The sequence below is a fragment of the Trichomycterus rosablanca genome, chromosome 4 (assembly GCF_030014385.1).
Source record: "Trichomycterus rosablanca isolate fTriRos1 chromosome 4, fTriRos1.hap1, whole genome shotgun sequence".
Taxonomy (NCBI): domain Eukaryota; kingdom Metazoa; phylum Chordata; class Actinopteri; order Siluriformes; family Trichomycteridae; genus Trichomycterus; species Trichomycterus rosablanca.
In genome coordinates this window covers 346,173-372,500 of record NC_085991.1, presented here as the reverse complement: position 1 = coordinate 372,500, position 26,328 = coordinate 346,173, and the positions used below count along the sequence as shown (strand labels likewise).

General features: G+C 48.8%; 2 protein-coding genes across 2 annotated transcripts in view; one reads left to right on the top strand and one right to left on the bottom strand.

Annotated features, from left to right (window-relative positions):
* The window catches only part of si:dkey-127k13.1 (PWWP domain-containing DNA repair factor 3A), a 26,752-nt gene extending 8,122 nt beyond the window's left edge, over nt 1-18,630 (bottom strand). Inside the window, exons 1-6 of the mRNA XM_062992865.1 lie at nt 18,567-18,630; nt 17,467-18,045; nt 15,203-15,404; nt 14,053-14,196; nt 13,902-13,969; nt 13,429-13,514 (exon numbers count right to left, since the gene is read on the bottom strand). Of these exons, the coding sequence (XP_062848935.1) occupies nt 13,429-13,514; nt 13,902-13,969; nt 14,053-14,196; nt 15,203-15,404; nt 17,467-18,009 (1,043 nt within the window). The 5' untranslated portion in view covers nt 18,010-18,045; nt 18,567-18,630. The remainder of the gene's footprint in view (nt 1-13,428; nt 13,515-13,901; nt 13,970-14,052; nt 14,197-15,202; nt 15,405-17,466; nt 18,046-18,566) is intronic.
* A 1,187-nt stretch (nt 18,631-19,817) lies between these two features.
* On the top strand, nt 19,818-26,037 carry klhl6 (kelch-like family member 6). Its single transcript, XM_062992864.1, has 7 exons — nt 19,818-20,080; nt 20,738-20,903; nt 22,303-22,752; nt 23,569-23,806; nt 23,928-24,130; nt 24,664-24,877; nt 24,969-26,037. The coding sequence occupies exons 1-7, from the start codon at nt 19,818-19,820 to the stop codon at nt 25,262-25,264; spliced, it is 1,830 nt and encodes a 609-aa protein (XP_062848934.1). The 3' UTR covers nt 25,265-26,037.
* Nucleotides 26,038-26,328: the final 291 nt, after the last annotated feature.

Sequence of the window (26,328 nt, the reverse complement as noted above, 5' to 3'; positions counted from 1 at the left end):
CACACCATCAGATCCACATCTAATAGATCCCTCACCCTCACACGCACCGTCAGATCCACATCTAATAGATCCCTCACCCTCACACGCACCATCAGATCCACATCTAATAGATCCCTCACCCTCACACGCACCATCAGATCCACATCTAATAGATCCCTCACCCTCACACACACCATCAGATCCACATCTAATAGATCCCTCACCCTCACACACACCATCAGATCCACATCTAATAGATCCCTCACCCTCACACGCACCATCAGATCCACATCTAATAGATCCCTCACCCTCACACGCACCATCAGATCCACATCTAATAGATCCCTCACCCTCACACGCACCATCAGATCCACATCTAATAGATCCCTCACCCTCACACGCACCATCAGATCCACATCTAATAGATCCCTCACCCTCACACGCACCATCAGATCCACATCTAATAGATCCCTCACCCTCACACGCACCATCAGATCCACATCTAATAGATCCCTCACCCTCACACCATCAGATCCACATCTAATAGATCCCTCACCCTCACACACACCATCAGATCCACATCTAATAGATCCCTCACCCTCACACGCACCATCAGATCCACATCTAATAGATCCCTCACCCTCACACGCACCATCAGATCCACATCTAATAGATCCCTCACCCTCACACCATCAGATCCACATCTAATAGATCCCTCACCCTCACACACACCATCAGATCCACATCTAATAGATCCCTCACCCTCACACGCACCATCAGATCCACATCTAATAGATCCCTCACCCTCACACGCACCATCAGATCCACATCTAATAGATCCCTCACCCTCACACGCACCATCAGATCCACATCTAATAGATCCCTCACCCTCACACGCACCATCAGATCCACATCTAATAGATCCCTCACCCTCACACGCACCATCAGATCCACATCTAATAGATCCCTCACCCTCACACCATCAGATCCACATCTAATAGATCCCTCACCCTCACACACACCATCAGATCCACATCTAACAGATCCCTCACCCTCACACACACACCATCAGATCCACATCTAATAGATCCCTCACCCTCACACACACACACCATCAGATCCACATCTAACAGATCCCTCACCCTCACACACACACCATCAGATCCACATCTAATAGATCCCTCACCCTCACACACACCATCAGATCCACATCTAATAGATCCCTCACCCTCACACGCACCATCACATCCACATCTAATAGATCCCTCACCCTCACACACGCACCATCAGATCCACATCTAATAGATCCCTCACCCTCACACACACACCATCAGATCCACATCTAATAGATCCCTCACCCTCACACGCACCATCAGATCCACATCTAATAGATCCCTCACCCTCACACGCACCATCAGATCCCCATCTAATAGATCCCTCACCCTCACACGCACCATCAGATTCACATCGAATAGATCCCTCACCCTCACACGCACCATCAGATCCACATCTAATAGATCCCTCACCCTCACACACACACCATCAGATCCACATCTAATAGATCCCTCACCCTCACACGCACCATCAGATCCACATCTAATAGATCCCTCACCCTCACACGCACCATCAGATCCCCATCTAATAGATCCCTCACCCTCACACGCACCATCAGATCCACATCGAATAGATCCCTCACCCTCACATGCACCATCAGATCCACATCTAATAGATCCCTCACCCTCACACACACCATCAGATCCACATCTAATAGATCCCTCACCCTCACACGCACCGTCAGATCCACATCTAATAGATCCCTCACCCTCACACGCACCATCAGATCCACATCTAATAGATCCCTCACCCTCACACGCACCATCAGATCCACATCTAATAGATCCCTCACCCTCACACACACCATCAGATCCACATCTAATAGATCCCTCACCCTCACACACACCATCAGATCCACATCTAATAGATCCCTCACCCTCACACGCACCATCAGATCCACATCTAATAGATCCCTCACCCTCACACGCACCATCAGATCCACATCTAATAGATCCCTCACCCTCACACGCACCATCAGATCCACATCTAATAGATCCCTCACCCTCACACGCACCATCAGATCCACATCTAATAGATCCCTCACCCTCACACCATCAGATCCACATCTAATAGATCCCTCACCCTCACACACACCATCAGATCCACATCTAATAGATCCCTCACCCTCACACACACCATCAGATCCACATCTAATAGATCCCTCACCCTCACACGCACCATCAGATCCACATCTAATAGATCCCTCACCCTCACACGCACCATCAGATCCACATCTAATAGATCCCTCACCCTCACACGCACCATCAGATCCACATCTAATAGATCCCTCACCCTCACACACACACCATCAGATCCACATCTAATAGATCCCTCACCCTCACACGCACCATCAGATCCACATCTAATAGATCCCTCACCCTCACACGCACCATCAGATCCACATCTAATAGATCCCTCACCCTCACACGCACCGTCAGATCCACATCTAATAGATCCCTCACCCTCACACGCACCATCAGATCCACATCTAATAGATCCCTCACCCTCACACGCACCATCAGATCCACATCTAATAGATCCCTCACCCTCACACACACCATCAGATCCACATCTAATAGATCCCTCACCCTCACACACACCATCAGATCCACATCTAATAGATCCCTCACCCTCACACGCACCATCAGATCCACATCTAATAGATCCCTCACCCTCACACGCACCATCAGATCCACATCTAATAGATCCCTCACCCTCACACGCACCATCAGATCCACATCTAATAGATCCCTCACCCTCACACGCACCATCAGATCCACATCTAATAGATCCCTCACCCTCACACGCACCATCAGATCCACATCTAATAGATCCCTCACCCTCACACGCACCATCAGATCCACATCTAATAGATCCCTCACCCTCACACCATCAGATCCACATCTAATAGATCCCTCACCCTCACACACACCATCAGATCCACATCTAATAGATCCCTCACCCTCACACGCACCATCAGATCCACATCTAATAGATCCCTCACCCTCACACGCACCATCAGATCCACATCTAATAGATCCCTCACCCTCACACCATCAGATCCACATCTAATAGATCCCTCACCCTCACACACACCATCAGATCCACATCTAATAGATCCCTCACCCTCACACGCACCATCAGATCCACATCTAATAGATCCCTCACCCTCACACGCACCATCAGATCCACATCTAATAGATCCCTCACCCTCACACGCACCATCAGATCCACATCTAATAGATCCCTCACCCTCACACGCACCATCAGATCCACATCTAATAGATCCCTCACCCTCACACGCACCATCAGATCCACATCTAATAGATCCCTCACCCTCACACCATCAGATCCACATCTAATAGATCCCTCACCCTCACACACACCATCAGATCCACATCTAACAGATCCCTCACCCTCACACACACACCATCAGATCCACATCTAATAGATCCCTCACCCTCACACACACACACCATCAGATCCACATCTAACAGATCCCTCACCCTCACACACACACCATCAGATCCACATCTAATAGATCCCTCACCCTCACACACACCATCAGATCCACATCTAATAGATCCCTCACCCTCACACGCACCATCACATCCACATCTAATAGATCCCTCACCCTCACACACGCACCATCAGATCCACATCTAATAGATCCCTCACCCTCACACACACACCATCAGATCCACATCTAATAGATCCCTCACCCTCACACGCACCATCAGATCCACATCTAATAGATCCCTCACCCTCACACGCACCATCAGATCCACATCTAATAGATCCCTCACCCTCACACGCACCATCAGATTCACATCGAATAGATCCCTCACCCTCACACGCACCATCAGATCCACATCTAATAGATCCCTCACCCTCACACACACACCATCAGATCCACATCTAATAGATCCCTCACCCTCACACGCACCATCAGATCCACATCTAATAGATCCCTCACCCTCACACGCACCATCAGATCCCCATCTAATAGATCCCTCACCCTCACACGCACCATCAGATCCACATCGAATAGATCCCTCACCCTCACATGCACCATCAGATCCACATCTAATAGATCCCTCACCCTCACACACACCATCAGATCCACATCTAATAGATCCCTCACCCTCACACGCACCGTCAGATCCACATCTAATAGATCCCTCACCCTCACACGCACCATCAGATCCACATCTAATAGATCCCTCACCCTCACACGCACCATCAGATCCACATCTAATAGATCCCTCACCCTCACACACACCATCAGATCCACATCTAATAGATCCCTCACCCTCACACGCACCGTCAGATCCACATCTAATAGATCCCTCACCCTCACACGCACCATCAGATCCACATCTAATAGATCCCTCACCCTCACACACACCATCAGATCCACATCTAATAGATCCCTCACCCTCACACGCACCATCAGATCCACATCTAATAGATCCCTCACCCTCACACGCACCATCAGATCCACATCTAATAGATCCCTCACCCTCACACGCACCATCAGATCCACATCTAATAGATCCCTCACCCTCACACCATCAGATCCACATCTAATAGATCCCTCACCCTCACACACACCATCAGATCCACATCTAACAGATCCCTCACCCTCACACACACACCATCAGATCCACATCTAATAGATCCCTCACCCTCACACACACACACCATCAGATCCACATCTAACAGATCCCTCACCCTCACACACACACCATCAGATCCACATCTAATAGATCCCTCACCCTCACACACACCATCAGATCCACATCTAATAGATCCCTCACCCTCACACGCACCATCACATCCACATCTAATAGATCCCTCACCCTCACACACGCACCATCAGATCCACATCTAATAGATCCCTCACCCTCACACACACACCATCAGATCCACATCTAATAGATCCCTCACCCTCACACGCACCATCAGATCCACATCTAATAGATCCCTCACCCTCACACGCACCATCAGATCCCCATCTAATAGATCCCTCACCCTCACACGCACCATCAGATTCACATCGAATAGATCCCTCACCCTCACACGCACCATCAGATCCACATCTAATAGATCCCTCACCCTCACACACACACCATCAGATCCACATCTAATAGATCCCTCACCCTCACACGCACCATCAGATCCACATCTAATAGATCCCTCACCCTCACACGCACCATCAGATCCACATCTAATAGATCCCTCACACACACCATCAGATCCACATCGAATAGATCCCTCACCCTCACATGCACCATCAGATCCACATCTAATAGATCCCTCACCCTCACACACACCATCAGATCCACATCTAATAGATCCCTCACCCTCACACGCACCGTCAGATCCACATCTAATAGATCCCTCACCCTCACACGCACCATCAGATCCACATCTAATAGATCCCTCACCCTCACACGCACCATCAGATCCACATCTAATAGATCCCTCACCCTCACACGCACCATCAGATTCACATCGAATAGATCCCTCACCCTCACACGCACCATCAGATCCACATCTAATAGATCCCTCACCCTCACACACACACCATCAGATCCACATCTAATAGATCCCTCACCCTCACACGCACCATCAGATCCACATCTAATAGATCCCTCACCCTCACACGCACCATCAGATCCACATCTAATAGATCCCTCACACACACCATCAGATCCACATCGAATAGATCCCTCACCCTCACATGCACCATCAGATCCACATCTAATAGATCCCTCACCCTCACACACACCATCAGATCCACATCTAATAGATCCCTCACCCTCACACGCACCGTCAGATCCACATCTAATAGATCCCTCACCCTCACACGCACCATCAGATCCACATCTAATAGATCCCTCACCCTCACACGCACCATCAGATCCACATCTAATAGATCCCTCACCCTCACACCATCAGATCCACATCTAATAGATCCCTCACCCTCACACACACCATCAGATCCACATCTAATAGATCCCTCACCCTCACACGCACCATCAGATCCACATCTAATAGATCCCTCACCCTCACACGCACCATCAGATCCACATCTAATAGATCCCTCACCCTCACACGCACCATCAGATCCACATCTAATAGATCCCTCACCCTCACACGCACCATCAGATCCACATCTAATAGATCCCTCACCCTCACACCATCAGATCCACATCTAATAGATCCCTCACCCTCACACACACCATCAGATCCACATCTAACAGATCCCTCACCCTCACACACACACCATCAGATCCACATCTAATAGATCCCTCACCCTCACACACACACACCATCAGATCCACATCTAACAGATCCCTCACCCTCACACACACACCATCAGATCCACATCTAATAGATCCCTCACCCTCACACACACCATCAGATCCACATCTAATAGATCCCTCACCCTCACACACACCATCAGATCCACATCTAATAGATCCCTCACCCTCACACGCACCATCACATCCACATCTAATAGATCCCTCACCCTCACACACGCACCATCAGATCCACATCTAATAGATCCCTCACCCTCACACACACACCATCAGATCCACATCTAATAGATCCCTCACCCTCACACGCACCATCAGATCCACATCTAATAGATCCCTCACCCTCACACGCACCATCAGATCCCCATCTAATAGATCCCTCACCCTCACACGCACCATCAGATTCACATCGAATAGATCCCTCACCCTCACACGCACCATCAGATCCACATCTAATAGATCCCTCACCCTCACACACACACCATCAGATCCACATCTAATAGATCCCTCACCCTCACACGCACCATCAGATCCACATCTAATAGATCCCTCACCCTCACACGCACCATCAGATCCACATCTAATAGATCCCTCACACACACCATCAGATCCACATCGAATAGATCCCTCACCCTCACATGCACCATCAGATCCACATCTAATAGATCCCTCACCCTCACACACACCATCAGATCCACATCTAATAGATCCCTCACCCTCACACGCACCGTCAGATCCACATCTAATAGATCCCTCACCCTCACACGCACCATCAGATCCACATCTAATAGATCCCTCACCCTCACACGCACCATCAGATCCACATCTAATAGATCCCTCACCCTCACACACACACCATCAGATCCACATCTAATAGATCCCTCACCCTCACACACACACCATCAGATCCACATCTAATAGATCCCTCACCCTCACACACACACCATCAGATCCACATCTAATAGATCCCTCACCCTCACACACACACCATCAGATCCACATCTAATAGATCCCTCACCCTCACACACACACCATCAGATCCACATCTAATAGATCCCTCACCCTCACACACACACCATCAGATCCACATCTAATAGATCCCTCACCCTCACACACACACCATCAGATCCACATCTAATAGATCCCTCACCCTCACACACGCACCATCAGATCCACATCTAATAGATCCCTCACCCTCACACGCACCATCAGATCCCCATCTAATAGATCCCTCACCCTCACACGCACCATCAGATTCACATCGAATAGATCCCTCACCCTCACACGCACCATCAGATCCACATCTAATAGATCCCTCACCCTCACACACACACCATCAGATCCACATCTAATAGATCCCTCACCCTCACACGCACCATCAGATCCACATCTAATAGATCCCTCACCCTCACACGCACCATCAGATCCCCATCTAATAGATCCCTCACCCTCACACGCACCATCAGATCCACATCGAATAGATCCCTCACCCTCACATGCACCATCAGATCCACATCTAATAGATCCCTCACCCTCACACACACCATCAGATCCACATCTAATAGATCCCTCACCCTCACACGCACCGTCAGATCCACATCTAATAGATCCCTCACCCTCACACGCACCATCAGATCCACATCTAATAGATCCCTCACCCTCACACGCACCATCAGATCCACATCTAATAGATCCCTCACCCTCACACACACCATCAGATCCACATCTAATAGATCCCTCACCCTCACACACACCATCAGATCCACATCTAATAGATCCCTCACCCTCACACGCACCATCAGATCCACATCTAATAGATCCCTCACCCTCACACGCACCATCAGATCCACATCTAATAGATCCCTCACCCTCACACGCACCATCAGATCCACATCTAATAGATCCCTCACCCTCACACGCACCATCAGATCCACATCTAATAGATCCCTCACCCTCACACCATCAGATCCACATCTAATAGATCCCTCACCCTCACACACACCATCAGATCCACATCTAATAGATCCCTCACCCTCACACGCACCATCAGATCCACATCTAATAGATCCCTCACCCTCACACGCACCATCAGATCCACATCTAATAGATCCCTCACCCTCACACGCACCATCAGATCCACATCTAATAGATCCCTCACCCTCACACGCACCATCAGATCCACATCTAATAGATCCCTCACCCTCACACCATCAGATCCACATCTAATAGATCCCTCACCCTCACACACACCATCAGATCCACATCTAACAGATCCCTCACCCTCACACACACACCATCAGATCCACATCTAATAGATCCCTCACCCTCACACACACACACCATCAGATCCACATCTAACAGATCCCTCACCCTCACACACACACCATCAGATCCACATCTAATAGATCCCTCACCCTCACACACACCATCAGATCCACATCTAATAGATCCCTCACCCTCACACGCACCATCACATCCACATCTAATAGATCCCTCACCCTCACACACGCACCATCAGATCCACATCTAATAGATCCCTCACCCTCACACACACACCATCAGATCCACATCTAATAGATCCCTCACCCTCACACGCACCATCAGATCCACATCTAATAGATCCCTCACCCTCACACGCACCATCAGATCCCCATCTAATAGATCCCTCACCCTCACACGCACCATCAGATTCACATCGAATAGATCCCTCACCCTCACACACGCACCATCAGATCCACATCTAATAGATCCCTCACCCTCACACACACACCATCAGATCCACATCTAATAGATCCCTCACCCTCACACGCACCATCAGATCCACATCTAATAGATCCCTCACCCTCACACGCACCATCAGATCCCCATCTAATAGATCCCTCACCCTCACACGCACCATCAGATTCACATCGAATAGATCCCTCACCCTCACACGCACCATCAGATCCACATCTAATAGATCCCTCACCCTCACACACACACCATCAGATCCACATCTAATAGATCCCTCACCCTCACACGCACCATCAGATCCACATCTAATAGATCCCTCACCCTCACACGCACCATCAGATCCACATCTAATAGATCCCTCACACACACCATCAGATCCACATCGAATAGATCCCTCACCCTCACATGCACCATCAGATCCACATCTAATAGATCCCTCACCCTCACACACACCATCAGATCCACATCTAATAGATCCCTCACCCTCACACGCACCATCAGATCCACATCTAATAGATCCCTCACCCTCACACGCACCATCAGATCCACATCTAATAGATCCCTCACCCTCACACGCACCATCAGATCCACATCTAATAGATCCCTCACCCTCACACGCACCATCAGATTCACATCGAATAGATCCCTCACCCTCACACGCACCATCAGATCCACATCTAATAGATCCCTCACCCTCACACACACACCATCAGATCCACATCTAATAGATCCCTCACCCTCACACGCACCATCAGATCCACATCTAATAGATCCCTCACCCTCACACGCACCATCAGATCCACATCTAATAGATCCCTCACACACACCATCAGATCCACATCGAATAGATCCCTCACCCTCACATGCACCATCAGATCCACATCTAATAGATCCCTCACCCTCACACACACCATCAGATCCACATCTAATAGATCCCTCACCCTCACACGCACCGTCAGATCCACATCTAATAGATCCCTCACCCTCACACGCACCATCAGATCCACATCTAATAGATCCCTCACCCTCACACGCACCATCAGATCCACATCTAATAGATCCCTCACCCTCACACCATCAGATCCACATCTAATAGATCCCTCACCCTCACACACACCATCAGATCCACATCTAATAGATCCCTCACCCTCACACGCACCATCAGATCCACATCTAATAGATCCCTCACCCTCACACGCACCATCAGATCCACATCTAATAGATCCCTCACCCTCACACGCACCATCAGATCCACATCTAATAGATCCCTCACCCTCACACGCACCATCAGATCCACATCTAATAGATCCCTCACCCTCACACCATCAGATCCACATCTAATAGATCCCTCACCCTCACACACACCATCAGATCCACATCTAACAGATCCCTCACCCTCACACACACACCATCAGATCCACATCTAATAGATCCCTCACCCTCACACACACACACCATCAGATCCACATCTAACAGATCCCTCACCCTCACACACACACCATCAGATCCACATCTAATAGATCCCTCACCCTCACACACACCATCAGATCCACATCTAATAGATCCCTCACCCTCACACACACCATCAGATCCACATCTAATAGATCCCTCACCCTCACACGCACCATCACATCCACATCTAATAGATCCCTCACCCTCACACACGCACCATCAGATCCACATCTAATAGATCCCTCACCCTCACACACACACCATCAGATCCACATCTAATAGATCCCTCACCCTCACACGCACCATCAGATCCACATCTAATAGATCCCTCACCCTCACACGCACCATCAGATCCACATCTAATAGATCCCTCACACACACCATCAGATCCACATCGAATAGATCCCTCACCCTCACATGCACCATCAGATCCACATCTAATAGATCCCTCACCCTCACACACACCATCAGATCCACATCTAATAGATCCCTCACCCTCACACGCACCGTCAGATCCACATCTAATAGATCCCTCACCCTCACACGCACCATCAGATCCACATCTAATAGATCCCTCACCCTCACACGCACCATCAGATCCACATCTAATAGATCCCTCACCCTCACACGCACCATCAGATTCACATCGAATAGATCCCTCACCCTCACACGCACCATCAGATCCACATCTAATAGATCCCTCACCCTCACACACACACCATCAGATCCACATCTAATAGATCCCTCACCCTCACACGCACCATCAGATCCACATCTAATAGATCCCTCACCCTCACACGCACCATCAGATCCACATCTAATAGATCCCTCACACACACCATCAGATCCACATCGAATAGATCCCTCACCCTCACATGCACCATCAGATCCACATCTAATAGATCCCTCACCCTCACACACACCATCAGATCCACATCTAATAGATCCCTCACCCTCACACGCACCGTCAGATCCACATCTAATAGATCCCTCACCCTCACACGCACCATCAGATCCACATCTAATAGATCCCTCACCCTCACACGCACCATCAGATCCACATCTAATAGATCCCTCACCCTCACACCATCAGATCCACATCTAATAGATCCCTCACCCTCACACACACCATCAGATCCACATCTAATAGATCCCTCACCCTCACACGCACCATCAGATCCACATCTAATAGATCCCTCACCCTCACACGCACCATCAGATCCACATCTAATAGATCCCTCACCCTCACACGCACCATCAGATCCACATCTAATAGATCCCTCACCCTCACACGCACCATCAGATCCACATCTAATAGATCCCTCACCCTCACACCATCAGATCCACATCTAATAGATCCCTCACCCTCACACACACCATCAGATCCACATCTAACAGATCCCTCACCCTCACACACACACACCATCAGATCCACATCTAATAGATCCCTCACCCTCACACACACACACCATCAGATCCACATCTAACAGATCCCTCACCCTCACACACACACCATCAGATCCACATCTAATAGATCCCTCACCCTCACACACACCATCAGATCCACATCTAATAGATCCCTCACCCTCACACACACCATCAGATCCACATCTAATAGATCCCTCACCCTCACACGCACCATCACATCCACATCTAATAGATCCCTCACCCTCACACACGCACCATCAGATCCACATCTAATAGATCCCTCACCCTCACACACACACCATCAGATCCACATCTAATAGATCCCTCACCCTCACACGCACCATCAGATCCACATCTAATAGATCCCTCACCCTCACACGCACCATCAGATCCCCATCTAATAGATCCCTCACCCTCACACGCACCATCAGATTCACATCGAATAGATCCCTCACCCTCACACGCACCATCAGATCCACATCTAATAGATCCCTCACCCTCACACACACACCATCAGATCCACATCTAATAGATCCCTCACCCTCACACGCACCATCAGATCCACATCTAATAGATCCCTCACCCTCACACGCACCATCAGATCCACATCTAATAGATCCCTCACACACACCATCAGATCCACATCGAATAGATCCCTCACCCTCACATGCACCATCAGATCCACATCTAATAGATCCCTCACCCTCACACACACCATCAGATCCACATCTAATAGATCCCTCACCCTCACACGCACCGTCAGATCCACATCTAATAGATCCCTCACCCTCACACGCACCATCAGATCCACATCTAATAGATCCCTCACCCTCACACGCACCATCAGATCCACATCTAATAGATCCCTCACCCTCACACACACACCATCAGATCCACATCTAATAGATCCCTCACCCTCACACACACACCATCAGATCCACATCTAATAGATCCCTCACCCTCACACACACACCATCAGATCCACATCTAATAGATCCCTCACCCTCACACACACACCATCAGATCCACATCTAATAGATCCCTCACCCTCACACACACACCATCAGATCCACATCTAATAGATCCCTCACCCTCACACACACACCATCAGATCCACATCTAATAGATCCCTCACCCTCACACACACACCATCAGATCCACATCTAATAGATCCCTCACCCTCACACACACACCATCAGATCCACATCTAATAGATCCCTCACCCTCACACACACACCATCAGATCCACATCTAATAGATCCCTCACCCTCACACACACACCATCAGATCCACATCTAATAGATCCCTCACCCTCACCATCAGATCCACATCTAATAGATCCCTCGTCCCTCATAGATCCCAGATCACTGAGGAAGAATGAGGAAGACGTTCTCACCCTTTGCAGATCCTCTTCTTATCAAACAGAAACTGGTCGATGAACACGATGCTGGCTTTTTTATTCTTGTGATTCACACTTTTCACCTGTAAACCGCACACACACACACACACACACACACACACACACACACACACCATTTATTTCTGTTATTTCTGTATGCAACAGGTCACATGTGGCGGATCTACGTTTCATTTCTTGGTACGCGTGTGTGTTCATCATTTATTATAAACGCTCTCATATCTGCGACCCAATCACAGCAGGTTGCTGGTTCAAGCCCCACCACTGCCAAGTTGCCACTCTTGGGCCCTTGAGAAAGGCCCTTGTTATCCTTGCATGAATTGTATTATTGCTCGAAGTGAAACCGTGTGTTTGTGAATAAATAAATGCTGATCATTATTAACAGCAGTGGTAGGGTGATGATGATGATGATGATGATGATGATGATGATGATCAGAAGCCAGTGTACGTACCATGGCGGGCCAGAAGGGATATTTCCTCAGTTTACACCACACACACAGCCCCTCTCTGATGGAAGGTTCTAGAACAAACACAACAGAAGCTGAATGTAAAGACCAGCAGATCAGATCAGGTGGAGATGTGAAGCACTGGGAGCTCACGCACTGTTACTGGTCTGCTTTAGGAAACTGGGAAGCTCCTCCTCCTCATCCTCCTCTTCATCCTCCTCCAGTGAGAGCGAGTGATTGAGAGAGACGTTCTCCTCCTGTAGGCTCAGCTCGATGGACAGGTCTGAGGAGAGGTTCACCTCTACAACACACACACACACACACACACACTGATATCATGAGAAGATTACAGTCATCATCATGTGTGTGTGTGTGTGTGTGTGTGTGTGTGTGTGTGTGTGTGTGTGTTTGTTTGGGCTAAAACAATTCCATCACAGCCACCATTCCAAAAATATAAAGACGGAAGAAAAACGTCGATAAAGAGAGTCTAAGGGTCTGTGTGGAAACCTATCGACCCGCCCTGCTCCTTCTACCTACCTGATCAGGATTCTAATGCAGCATGGAGCTCATAATCAGATTATTTAGACGCTCTACTTACTAAGCTAACAAAGTTAGTATCAGGACGTTCAACCTGCTAGCACGCCAGCTAACGTCTCCCTCTGTGTACCGAAAATGCTCGTATAATTACATCCTTATACAGATTAAACATCGGTGAGGATTTATTTACATGTGAACAGAACTCCGTTGGTTGCTCCGCATTGATTCGTCCACCATGTTTGTAGTTTTTTGTGATAGAAGCCGTGCCGCACTGAATGCTGGGATCGATCTTCGGCGCTGAGGAGGCGTGGGACGCTCCCTCGTCATTCGGTCAGATCATCACTCAGAATTAAGGCGCCTCGGTAGGAGCATTTTAAGGGAGATAAGGATTTAGACACGCCCTCTTCTCGGGAGTGTGGGATGATGGGAAATGTGTCTGTGTGTGTAGAGAGAGAGCTGGGGTTACACACAGACCCTGTTTGTCATTTTTTACCTGCCCTGATTGATTTGGGACTGGGGTATGTCTCACACTGTACCTGGGAACTGAGGACACGTCAGCTGCTTAACAGTTCAGGATTTTAGAAAATTCACAGAGATTCTCTGAATCTTCTAATAATGTTATGGACTGTAGGTGGTAGCGCCTAATGAAATATTAACTATTAAATTTCTTCATAAATCAGTTGCTAGTCTGTGGTTCTCCTGGGCCAGTGTGTGAGTGTGTGTGGTGCACACAGGGTCCCAAAAATAATGATAGTACAGTCTGCTGATACCTGGTTCCTGGAGGTCCGGTTCATGGAGCTCGAAGCGTGTTCTGATGGAGGTGAACGGTGGCTTCTGAGGAGGCTCCACATCTGCCACGCCCTTCTTCCTCTGCTTTCTGATCGGTCGTGATTTACTTACACCCTCATCCTCCTCCTTCTTCTTCCTCTTTCTCTGCCGAGCTTCTGGTTTCTGAGATCTGACTCGCTTCCTCTGCACAGATTTATATTAAAGAAATTAAAGTATGTAACTGGAATGGTGCTGAATGTGCACAACAGCACGATTAATTCAGCTAAACAAATAAAAACATGTTCAGAAATTGTGTGTGTGTGTGTGTGTAAAACATGGTATTTGACCGGGGTGTGCAAACGTTTGCATAAGACTATGTGTAACATGAGACACGTGCAAATAAGATGGACTCTTCCTGTCGTTTAGTGTCACATTTACATAAGATTAGCATGCTGGACAGGTGTCCTCACCTGGATTTAGTCATGTCCTGCACCTACAGGATGAACCGGCTTGTGAAAAATGCATATAGTGAAAATAGAATATATGTTTGGCTCCCACTGTGGTTCAGTGAAGTCTTAGGGCCAGTTTTTTCCTCAGGTTGTGATGCGCCTGTAGAAACAAGCACGGTCGGGAGGGTCTGAGGGAGGGTGGGACGGTGGGACGAGGTTTCTTCTTATTCTGGCTGCAACAGTGACCCCTGCTGTCTGGTCGAGGAGCATACACACACACACACACACACAGAGCACAGTGTGTACGGTGACTACAAGGACTTTCCCTTTGGGATTAATAAGTGATCCACCTGTCTATCTACAGGGGTTGGACAATGAAACTGAAACACCTGTCATTTTAGTGTGGGAGGTTTCATGGCTAAATTGGACCAGTCTGGTGGCCAATCTTCATTAATTGCACATTGCACCAGTAAGAGCAGAGTGTGAAGGTTCAATTAGCAGGGTAAGAGCACAGTTTTGCTCAAAATATTGCAATGCACACAACATTATGGGTGACATACCAGAGTTCAAAAGAGGACAAATTGTTGGTGCACGTCTTGCTGGTGCATCTGTGACCAAGACAGCAAGTCTTTGTGATGTATCAAGAGCCACGGTATCCAGGGTAATGTCAGCATACCACCAAGAAGGACAAACCACATCCAACAGGATTAACTGTGGACGCAAGAGGAAGCTGTCTGAAAGGGATGTTCGGGTGCTAACCCGGATCGTATCCAAAAAACATAAAACCGCGGCTGCCCAAATCACGGCAGAATTAAATGTGCACCTCAACTCTCCTGTTTCCACCAGAACTGTCCGTCGGGAGCTCCACAGGGTCGATATACACGGCCGGGCTGCTATAGCCAAACCTTCGGTCACTCGTGCCAATGCCAAACGTCGGTTTCAATGGTGCAAGGAGCGCAAATCTTGGGCTGTGGACAATGTGAAACATGTATTGTTCTCTGATGAGTCCACCTTTACTGTTTTCCCCACATCCGGGAGAGTTACGGTGTGGAGAAGCCCCAAAGAAGCGTACCACCCAGACTGTTGCATGCCCAGAGTGAAGCATGGGGGTGGATCAGTGATGGTTTGGGCTGCCATATCATGGCATTCCCTTGGCCCAATACTTGTGCTAGATGGGCGCGTCACTGCCAAGGACTACCGAACCATTCTGGAGGACCATGTGCATCCAAAGGTGGTGCCGTGTATCAGGATGACAATGCACCAATACACACAGCAAGACTGGTGAAAGATTGGTTTGATGAACATGAAAGTGAAGTTGAACATCTCCCATGGCCTGCACAGTCACCAGATCTAAATATTATTGAGCCACTTTGGGGTGTTTTGGAGAAGCGAGTCAGGAAACGTTTTCCTCCACCAGCATCACGTAGTGACCTGGCCACTATCCTGCAAGAAGAATGGCTTAAAATCCCTCTGACCACTGTGCAGGACTTGTATATGTCATTTCCAAGACCAATTGACGCTGTATTGGCCGCAAAAGGAGGCCCTACACCATACTAATAAATTATTGTGGTCTAAAACCAGGTGTTTCAGTTTCATTGTCCAACCCCTGTATGTGTCTAAGGGGGCAGGTGCTAGTCTGCGACTCTCCTCGGCCAGCATGCAGAACTGCAAGTGGGGTCGGGGTTGCAAGTGGGATTTGGAAACGACTAAATTGGGAGAAAATGCTAAACAAAAGTAGGTGCTGCATGATTTCTGGTAACCAGGGTTCAAACCTTGGTCTCTGTATGTGAAAGATCTGGCATGAGGGGTGACCGTACCTTGACTGGACTGACGTCCGGTTCCTTCGGCTGTGTGCTGTTGGACTGAGGAGTGGAGCTGAGTCTGGGACTGTGGTGGCGTCGAGCACGTTTCGGGGTTGCCGGAGCAGGACAGGGAGAGGGTGCAGCAGGGGAGGTTTCTTTAGCAGATCTTTTGGACCCCTGAGCGCGTGTCCGCTTCGTTTTGGCTCTTTCTGAAGGAATCTGTACTGCTGGACCTCCGCCAGCCTCTAAAGCTGGAGCGGTCTGGGGATTTTTCTTTCTCCCTCTGGTCCGCGGTCTGTTCGGAGTTTCGTGAGGACACGTGATGGAGTTCTGAGCCACGTCTGGAGATAAACGCTCATTTGTAGCTGCTATCTGTGTTCCAGGTTCTGGTGAACCCGACGGAGCAGAAGCTTTGGGTTCAGCTTTCTTTACTTCTCCTCTTGGCTTCCTGACAGGACGAGGTTTGGTGGGTCTTCTGGACTGGCGTTTTGAGGTGCACGTCTCCTGTAGAGCAGAGTTTAGTTGTTCGGTGGTACGATGATCTTCTGATGAGCTCATACTGGCAGATCCTGACTTTTACAGAGTGACATCATTCTGTAATATAATAAAAATAACATTATTATTATTAAAAATTATAATATAAAAGCTATAAACTGCAGCAGGAATCCCCCATACACACAACACTGCGAATAGGGAGCGATTGAGACCGTGAGTGCAGTCGTGTTGTGTTTGTGCAGAAGTGTGCGGAACACTGTTAACTTTATATACAGCAGTCCGTACAGCTCAAATGACTGATAAGTTAGCTTGCAGCTTAACAAGCGAATATGTCGTATGAACAGTAAAATAGTTATTTTTAATGTCAGTCTCACAGATAAAAAGAGAAATTAATGTAAAACATTATAGAAAATAAAACAAATCAAATTAAAAACGACTACAGAGCTGCACAGCTAGCTCATGCTACTAGTGCTAGCTAACAAGTTAGCCCGATATCAGAATCCCGCGAGCGCACTAAATTCATTTACAGAATTATTATTAATTATTATTATAATGATTTGCAATTTTTAATAGAATTTCCTAATTTAAGAGAGTAAATGAAGAATATTCGCGATACACACCGTGTTTATGTATCGCTGTTTACACTGGGACCATCCGGGCACTTTCTTATCGCGTCACCTGTCAGACTGGTGCTACCAAGATTTTGGACCCTGTCAGGCAGCGACACGTCAAGTTCAAACACGCATGCGCACAGATTCGCGCAGGCGAACTGTAGGTACAACCGCTCTGGCATTGAAAATCGTTTCGATTGACTCAGTTTATACCGAACAGTCGATTCATTCGACTCCTAAACGACTCTTTGTTCGGAATGTTGCACTCATTTGCACTTTGTACGATAAATTCTTTATTGCTTTTCTTTTGATCTTTCCGTTTGTTTGTGAAATAAGTGTTCCGACAAGATCATAGTCAGGTCTCCAAATACTTCCGGCCATGTATTGGGTGTAAATGTGTATTTTTGATCCAGCAAGTTTGCAGAAAACACACAATACACAAATAATATTAGCAAAAGTTGTTCGATTGGATAAGAAGAGCAGTGGTAGCTCAGTGGTTAAGATGCTTGACTATTAATCAGAAGGTTTCTGGGTCAAGCCCCATCAATGCCAGGTTGCCACAGTTGGGCCACTGAGCCAAGCCCTGAACCCTCAATCTCTCAACTGTTTTAGTCATAATTGTAATTCACTGTAGATAAAAGCGTCTGTAAAAGGTCACAAACGTATAAGTAAAAATGGTTTGCAGTCATTCAGTCACAGTGAAAGATTATCCAGACCGAGGTCGCTCACGTGTCGGAGGGAGGGCGTGTCAGGAGAATATACCCTCCTCGTACACCATCGGGGTCTCCAGCAGAGGAAGAGGAACTAGATATGACTAAACTGGGAGAAAAAGGTGCTAATTAAACACACTACACAAGCGCATGGTGTGGAACCTCTGCTCTGACTGGTTTCTTTATGGTTCCAGAACTAAACTCTGGAAAAACCTGGAAACCTCGGAGATGTGAATCAAAATGAGCTTCTGATTTATTTAATTAAAAACGGCCTCGACTTTCACTCACTATTCTGCTTCTGAACGGGAGAGCAGATCACAAAATGGTTCTGATGTTCCTTCACACTTTGAGGAAAGTTCTGAGTAGCGTTTCAGGTCTGTGGGTTCCACACACAGAGTTCAGAACTTCCTGTTTTGCACCTGTCTGCTCGAGTCTGACGTTTAAACACAAACCTAAAACGAGAACAGGAAGCGGCGCAGAAACCGTCGACACTTCTTCTGCCATCGCTGCTCTCGTGATTCCACCACGCGCTCCGTGTTCCTGAAGAACCATGGCGGACTCGGTGGAGAGAAGTTCGGACGCTCCGGTGGAGATTAAAAGTTCTGGAGATGCCGATGCGCCAGAGACGTCGACTCAGGAGAGGCTGGAGGACGAGAGCGTGATCTTCAACGACTCCAGTCTGTCTGATCAGATCCATTCTGAGTTACAGAGTCTCCGTCTGGACGGCTGCCTCACAGACGTGGTCCTGAACGTCCAGGATCAGAGCTTCTCCTGCCACAGAGCCGTCCTCGCCGCCACCAGTCTGTACTTCAGGTGAGTCCGGCTTTCTGATCACACCAGCTTTATACTTATGAACTTTACTCTCTCAGCTCAGTCTGAGCTACACCGGGCTCTGAGGGTGAGGCGGACACATGCTTCCTCCAACAAACATCAACACTGAACTTAGATCAGACCGTTCTGGACCTGCAGCATGACGGTCCATCATGATTTAAACTAACGCAGTTTATAAACTAATCTAATCTAATTCAGTGAGACCTGCTGTTAGTCTGGCGTAACTGTGCCAGTCGGGGTTAAACTGGTCAAACTGGCTGCCACTTGAACCCTGTCGTGGACAATTGTGCCTGTTGGACACAAGGCCAGGTCGATAGCACTGTCTGGGATTTCCAACTCAAGAGTCCAAGCTTTTCTGCAGCAAACACTCGAATCTTAATAATTATAATAATCCACCAGTTAGAGGAACACACTAGACTCCAGGTCGTCCTCTATGCAGGTGCAGGAACCCTAACCAGCCAGCAGGAGTCGCTGTTGCATCATGAGCAATTCTTGATTCTCCATCCAGCCTTTCCTCCCTCAGACACGCCCAGTCGTACCTGCTGAGCCTCCTGCACCCTGACCCGGTACCACTGCCCCCCGTGTGACCCCCCACAGACTCTGTGCTCCTCTGTGTTATTTCTGTGTTGGTGTTTTCAGAGCGATGTTCTGTAACGACCTGAGAGAGAGTCGAGAGGAGAGCGTGAACATCAGAGGGATCGACCCGGCCGAGATGAAGATGCTGCTGGAGTACACCTACACCAGCAAGGTTCTCATCACCAAGGAGAACGTCCAGAAACTGCTGGAGGCCGCCAGTCAGTTCCAGGTACCGAATCTCACCCGCACGCACCAAACACGAGGATCGAAACGAGCACTGACAGGAACTCACAGCGACGGCGTGTCAGGAACACAGGGGGCGCTGTCCACCGTCGAGCAAGCTTTATCTCCACCTCAGAGCATGACTGAAGATTGTTGCTGGAGGGATGTGAAGCTTGCTCGACTGTGGATGGTGACTCTGGTGTTCTAGCAGCTTCTAATTCACGGTGGCATGTTTGTTTGTTTGTTTGTTTGTGGTTGTCAGAAGAAGGTGGAAGTTCAGGTTTTTCTTCTGACCTTGGTAAAGAGACCACTGTTCCACTGTTCCATGTTCCCTTCACAGAAGTTCCAGAAATCCTTTAGATGATGTATGATTGTGTTCCTCAGTGTGTGGGAGGTTCTTCAGGGGTACCAAGGTTGTTACGTCTGTAACCGGATTCATGGTGCTAAATTTATGGGCGTGAGGAGATACAGGTGTTAGGAGGTTCCTGAGGTTCCTTTACCAGGTGGCTGGACGTTCTCTCTGATAGGGAACCAAACAGAGTCTGGTGACATGGATCTGGATCAGGATGCCCACTGGCACTCCTCACTGGACCCTGGTCAGACTCCAGACTCGCTGGACTGAGAACGTTCTGAGATCCACCAGGAGGAAGTCTGGACTCTGTGGCTGGAGAGGAAACGTCAGATGGAGGAACATCAGGTCAGATCAGCTGAGGATGAATAAATCCTGATGACCGTGGAAAATCTGAGAGCAGAACAGGGAACAGTTTCAGATCCCGTCGCATCAGTTATGTGCAAAAGTTTGTGCCCCTCTGGTTAAATGTTTTCATTATTTGTGTGCAGTTTAGACATATCCACGTCCCCTGTGCACTCTGGCGACCCCTGCTGTATTGCTGTTGCATAACTTTGTTGGACACGACCTATCATGTCTGTTAAGAGCCAGACTCAGACGACTTAGAAAAGACGACGTTACCTACAGTGAAACATGAAGGAGGCTCAGTATTGTTTTGAGGTTGCTTTACTACTGCTACTTCTAAGCACTTTACACTGATTCAGGACTCATGAGGAACTCACAAAGACTGTTAAGGTATTTTGGAGTAAAACATAAAGCCCATGGTCATAAAGCTGGGTCATGGTTGTAGTTCATGGTTCCTCCAGCAGGGGCGACATCGTTCATCAAAAACATCCATGAATGATCAGTTCTGACTGATCGGAGACTTTGGTGAAGGTTCCATCAGTCCTGGAGTTCAGGAGTTCCAGGATCTCATTCAGAGCTACAGAAGGTTCTCGATTGTAGGTGTTGCCTTCAAAGCTGGTGCTCCAAAATATATTTAAGTTCAGATGAGTTTCTGTTTGATTAAACATGTTTCATCTCTGCTAATCAAAGCGCTCTGATCGGTCCCCGGTAGTTCCCACGGGTGATGGAGGCGTGTTCGCGGTTCCTGATGGAGTCCCTCTACCCGGAGAACTGTGTCGGGGTTCTGCACCTGGCAGATACTCACTCATTAACCCCGCTGAAGAAACACGTCCACGACTACATCGTGAGGAACTTCTCCAGCGTGGCGGCTCACGAGGAGCTGGCGGACCTCCGCGAGGACGTCCTGCTGGACCTCCTGCACAGAGACGAGCTCGCCGTCACAGAGGAGGAGCAGGTCTACGAAGCCGCCATGCGCTGGATCCGGGCGCGGCGGGACCGGCGGGTACCGGCGCTGCCGCGTGTCCTGGCTCAGGTGCGCCTCCCGCTGCTGGAACCCAGTTACCTGGTGGAGAACGTGGAGGGGGACGAGCTGATCCGCTCCTGTCCTGAGCTGTTCCCCTTACTGCAGGAGGCTCGAGCCTATCACCTGTCTGGGGCCGAGGTGCTGAAACCATCCAACATTTCATCCACACCTGCACTACACGGCCAAAAGTATGTGGACGCCTCAGCAGGAGCTTACTGGACATCCTATTTTTAAAGCTCCTCCCCTTTTTGCAGCAATAACAGCTCCTCTCTTCTGGAGAGGCTTTCAGAGTGGGAATTAGTGCTCATTCAGTCTAAAGAGCCACTGCTGCTTAATGAGAGGCCTGGCTCTCAACAGACATTCTGATTCATCCCAAAGACATTTTACAGGGTTGGATCATTGAAGTTTGTCCACATTAAGGGCAGTTGTAGCCTAGTGGTTAAGGTACTGGACTAGTAAGCAGAAGGTTGCTGGTTCAAACCCCACCACTGCCATATTGCCACTGTTGGGCCCTTGAGCAAGGCCCTTAACCCTCAGTTGCTTAAACTGTATGATGTAAGTCGCTTTGGATAAAGGCCCTGCTAAATGCCAAAAATGTAAATTAAGCTCATTGAAGCTTTTCTTTATGGAGCTCGCTTTGTGTCCTTCCCTAAACTGTTGCCAGAACCAGAACAGAGTCAGTAATGAGGAGGGGCGTCCACATAGTTTTGGTCATATAGTGCAAACCATTTTTCTGTGACTGAATGTACAAACGGTAGCTTGAACTTCATGTCACATTCTCTCGATTTCCTTCGCATCCATATAATTACCTCTCGTGTGTGTGTGGGTGTGTGTGTGTGTGTGTATGTGTGTGTGTGTGTGTGTGTGTGTGCGTGTGTGGGTGTGTGTGTATGTGTGTGTGCGTGTGTGTGTGGGTGTGTGTGTGTGTGTGTGCGTGTGTGGGTGTGGTCTCAGGTGATCTGCGAGCGTACGAAGCCGCGGCTCCAGCAGTTCCAGTCCGAGGTGTTCGTGATCATCGGCGGCTGCACCAAGGACGAGAAGTTCGTGTCGGAGGTGACGTGTCTGGACCCCCTGCGGAGGAGCCGGCTCGAGGTGGCCAGGCTGCCCGGCACCGAGATGGAGACGGAGGCGGAGAACAAGAAGTGGGTGGAGTTCGCCTGCATCACCTTCAGGAACGAAGTTTACCTGTCAGGTGAGGTGGAGGCGTGCCAGAGCCAGAACAGATTCAGTAGTTATGATTAACAGTAACGTATGAAGCAGACGTTCGTTATTTTTGGGACGCCGTTATAATGCCGGTGGTTTTTCTCTCTCAGGTGGGAAGGAGACGCAGCAGGACGTGTGGAAGTACAACGCTTTCCTGAATAAGTGGATCCAGGTGGAGTACATGAGCGCCGGCCGCTGGAGGCACAAGATGGCGGTGTTGGGAGGGAAGGTTTACGTCTTGGGAGGATTTAACGGCGTTCAGAGGCTCAGCAGCGTGGAGGCGTATGACCCCTTCCACAACTGCTGGACGGAGGTGAGATCAAACTACGAATGCAACAGCGACTCCTACTGGAGTGACGTGGTCCTGCATACGTGCTGCTTTTTTCTATCATATTTCTCTTCTACTGCTGGTGGCCATAAATATGAGCTCTATGTTTACAAAAAAAACTCCAAACTAAACAAAACTCTCATAGAAAAGACGACGGTGCCTACTGTGAAACATGGAGGAGGCTCAGTATTGTTTTGGGGTTGCTTTACTAGTTCTAGTACTGAGCACTTTGCATTGATTCAGGACTCATGAGGAACTCATATTTTGGGGTAAAACATAAAGCTCAGGGTCATAAAGCTGGGTCATGGTCGCCGTGCTCACGCCCCCTCCGACACGTGTGCAGCACCGACCGCTTCTTTTCACCTGCACCGGGCGGGTTCATACAGAGATCCATATCATGCACGGAGAGACACACACTGATCTCCGTATCCTCCGTCTCTGTGCAGCACCATGGATCAGCCAGCAGAGGGCGTACCTGCAGCAGTTATTGACTGATGTTTTGGTTTGTGCCCCCTCAGGTCACTCCTCTGCTGATCGGCGTCAGTTCGTTCTCGACTGCCAGCTACGCTAAAACCATCTACGTCATCGGCGGCGGCCCGAATGGAAAACTGGCCACCAACAGCCTGCAGTGCTACGACAGCGTGAGCAACAAATGGACGCTAAAGAGCCCGATGCCCATCGAAGCTAAGTGCACCAACGCGGTGACGTTCAGGGAGCGTGTTTACGTCGTGGGTGAGTAATAATACATTTATTCTTATATTTGTTTTATGCTTTGATTAAAAATATGCGTCACCCATTTCTGTCTCCCTGTCGCCCCCTGTAGGCGGAGCCATGAAGGCGCTGTACTCCTACAGCCCGGCGGCGGACGCCTGGACGCTGGTGACGGAGCTGGGGGGCGAGAGGGCGAGCTGCGGCATCTCCGCCTGCTGTAACAAACTCTTCATCACCGGCGGCAGAGACGATAAGAACAGCGTCATCTCCACCGTGCTCTGCTGGGACCCGCTCACCGAGACCCTGACCGAGGAGTGCGTGCTGCCCCGGGGCGTGTCCCATCACGGGAGCGTCACGCTCCGAAAATCCTACACGCACATCCGCAAGATTCAAACACACACCGACTGATACACAAACACCAAGTCAATACACGTCACAAGGCCAAAAGTATTCGGACGCCTGACCGAGAGCGTGTATTAAAATAGAGTGACCTCTGTGTGACCTTTCAGCTAGAACAACAGTCGCTCTCCTGAGAAGCTTCTCACAAGACTTTGGAGTGTGTCCGTGGGGATTTGTGCCCTGATGTTGGTGTTCCGGTTCATCCCAGAGCTGTTGAGTGGGGCTGAGCTCAGGGCTCTGTGCAGCTTTTCTTCATGTCTTTATAGAACAGGACAGGTCCTTCCCTAAACTGTTAATGCAAATTTGGAAGCGTGTGATTGATTTGTTACTAATCTTAAACTGTCAGGAGCACCAACATTTACCTCAGATATGCTGGTCATGAGGTCTTGAGTCCACGACCTGGCTGTGCGTCCAGCAGACACTGTGGAGCGTGCGCTATACGACTCTCTATGAGACTCCACCACTAATAAATGTGACGGCAAACAGTGAAACTCTGCTGCTCAGCTTCAGCGTCTCAGAGTCAGAACTGCAGTAGACTCGTGTGAACATGGGAAGGAACGTCCACTTCCTCCTGAGGAACGTCCACTTCCTGTTCTGTTCTTGTTCCGCTCTTGTACTCGGTGTGAACATGAGCAGGATTAAACCAGCAGCAGCTTTATATCAGGGGTTAAACACTGTGGGTGGAGGGTGGGGTGTGTACAGGTGGTTATTATTGTATTTATGTGATTTAATGTAAATATGTAATTATTATAAACATGAATAAATAAAATATTATTAAATAATCGCATTTTACTGAATCACTTAATCAGTCACTGATCTAATAAAGTCAGGTTTCATCACTGATCAGTCAGACCACAGCGCTCAGGTGGAACGGTACTAACTAACCAGTCCATTACTGTTGGGGTCCAGGGTTCAACTCCCCACTGGTGCTATCAGCCTGCCAGGCTTCTACATACAAAATTCATTGGTGATGTGTGAGAGCGAGGTATTTGGTGTTCTGTCCGGGGTGTGAGACTGCGCGTCATCCAGCGATTTCAGGGTAACTGGACCCACTGTGACCCTGACCTGAATAA

Coding starts and splice junctions, on each gene's coding strand:
- klhl6 (XM_062992864.1), top strand. CDS start 19,818: ATGGCGGACTCGGTGGAGAGAAGTTCGGACGCTCCGGTGGAGATTAAA. Junction 23,807..23,927: donor GAACGAAGTTTACCTGTCAG/GTGAGGTGGAGG, acceptor TTTCTCTCTCAG/GTGGGAAGGAGACGCAGCAG. Junction 24,131..24,663: donor TCCACAACTGCTGGACGGAG/GTGAGATCAAAC, acceptor GTGCCCCCTCAG/GTCACTCCTCTGCTGATCGG.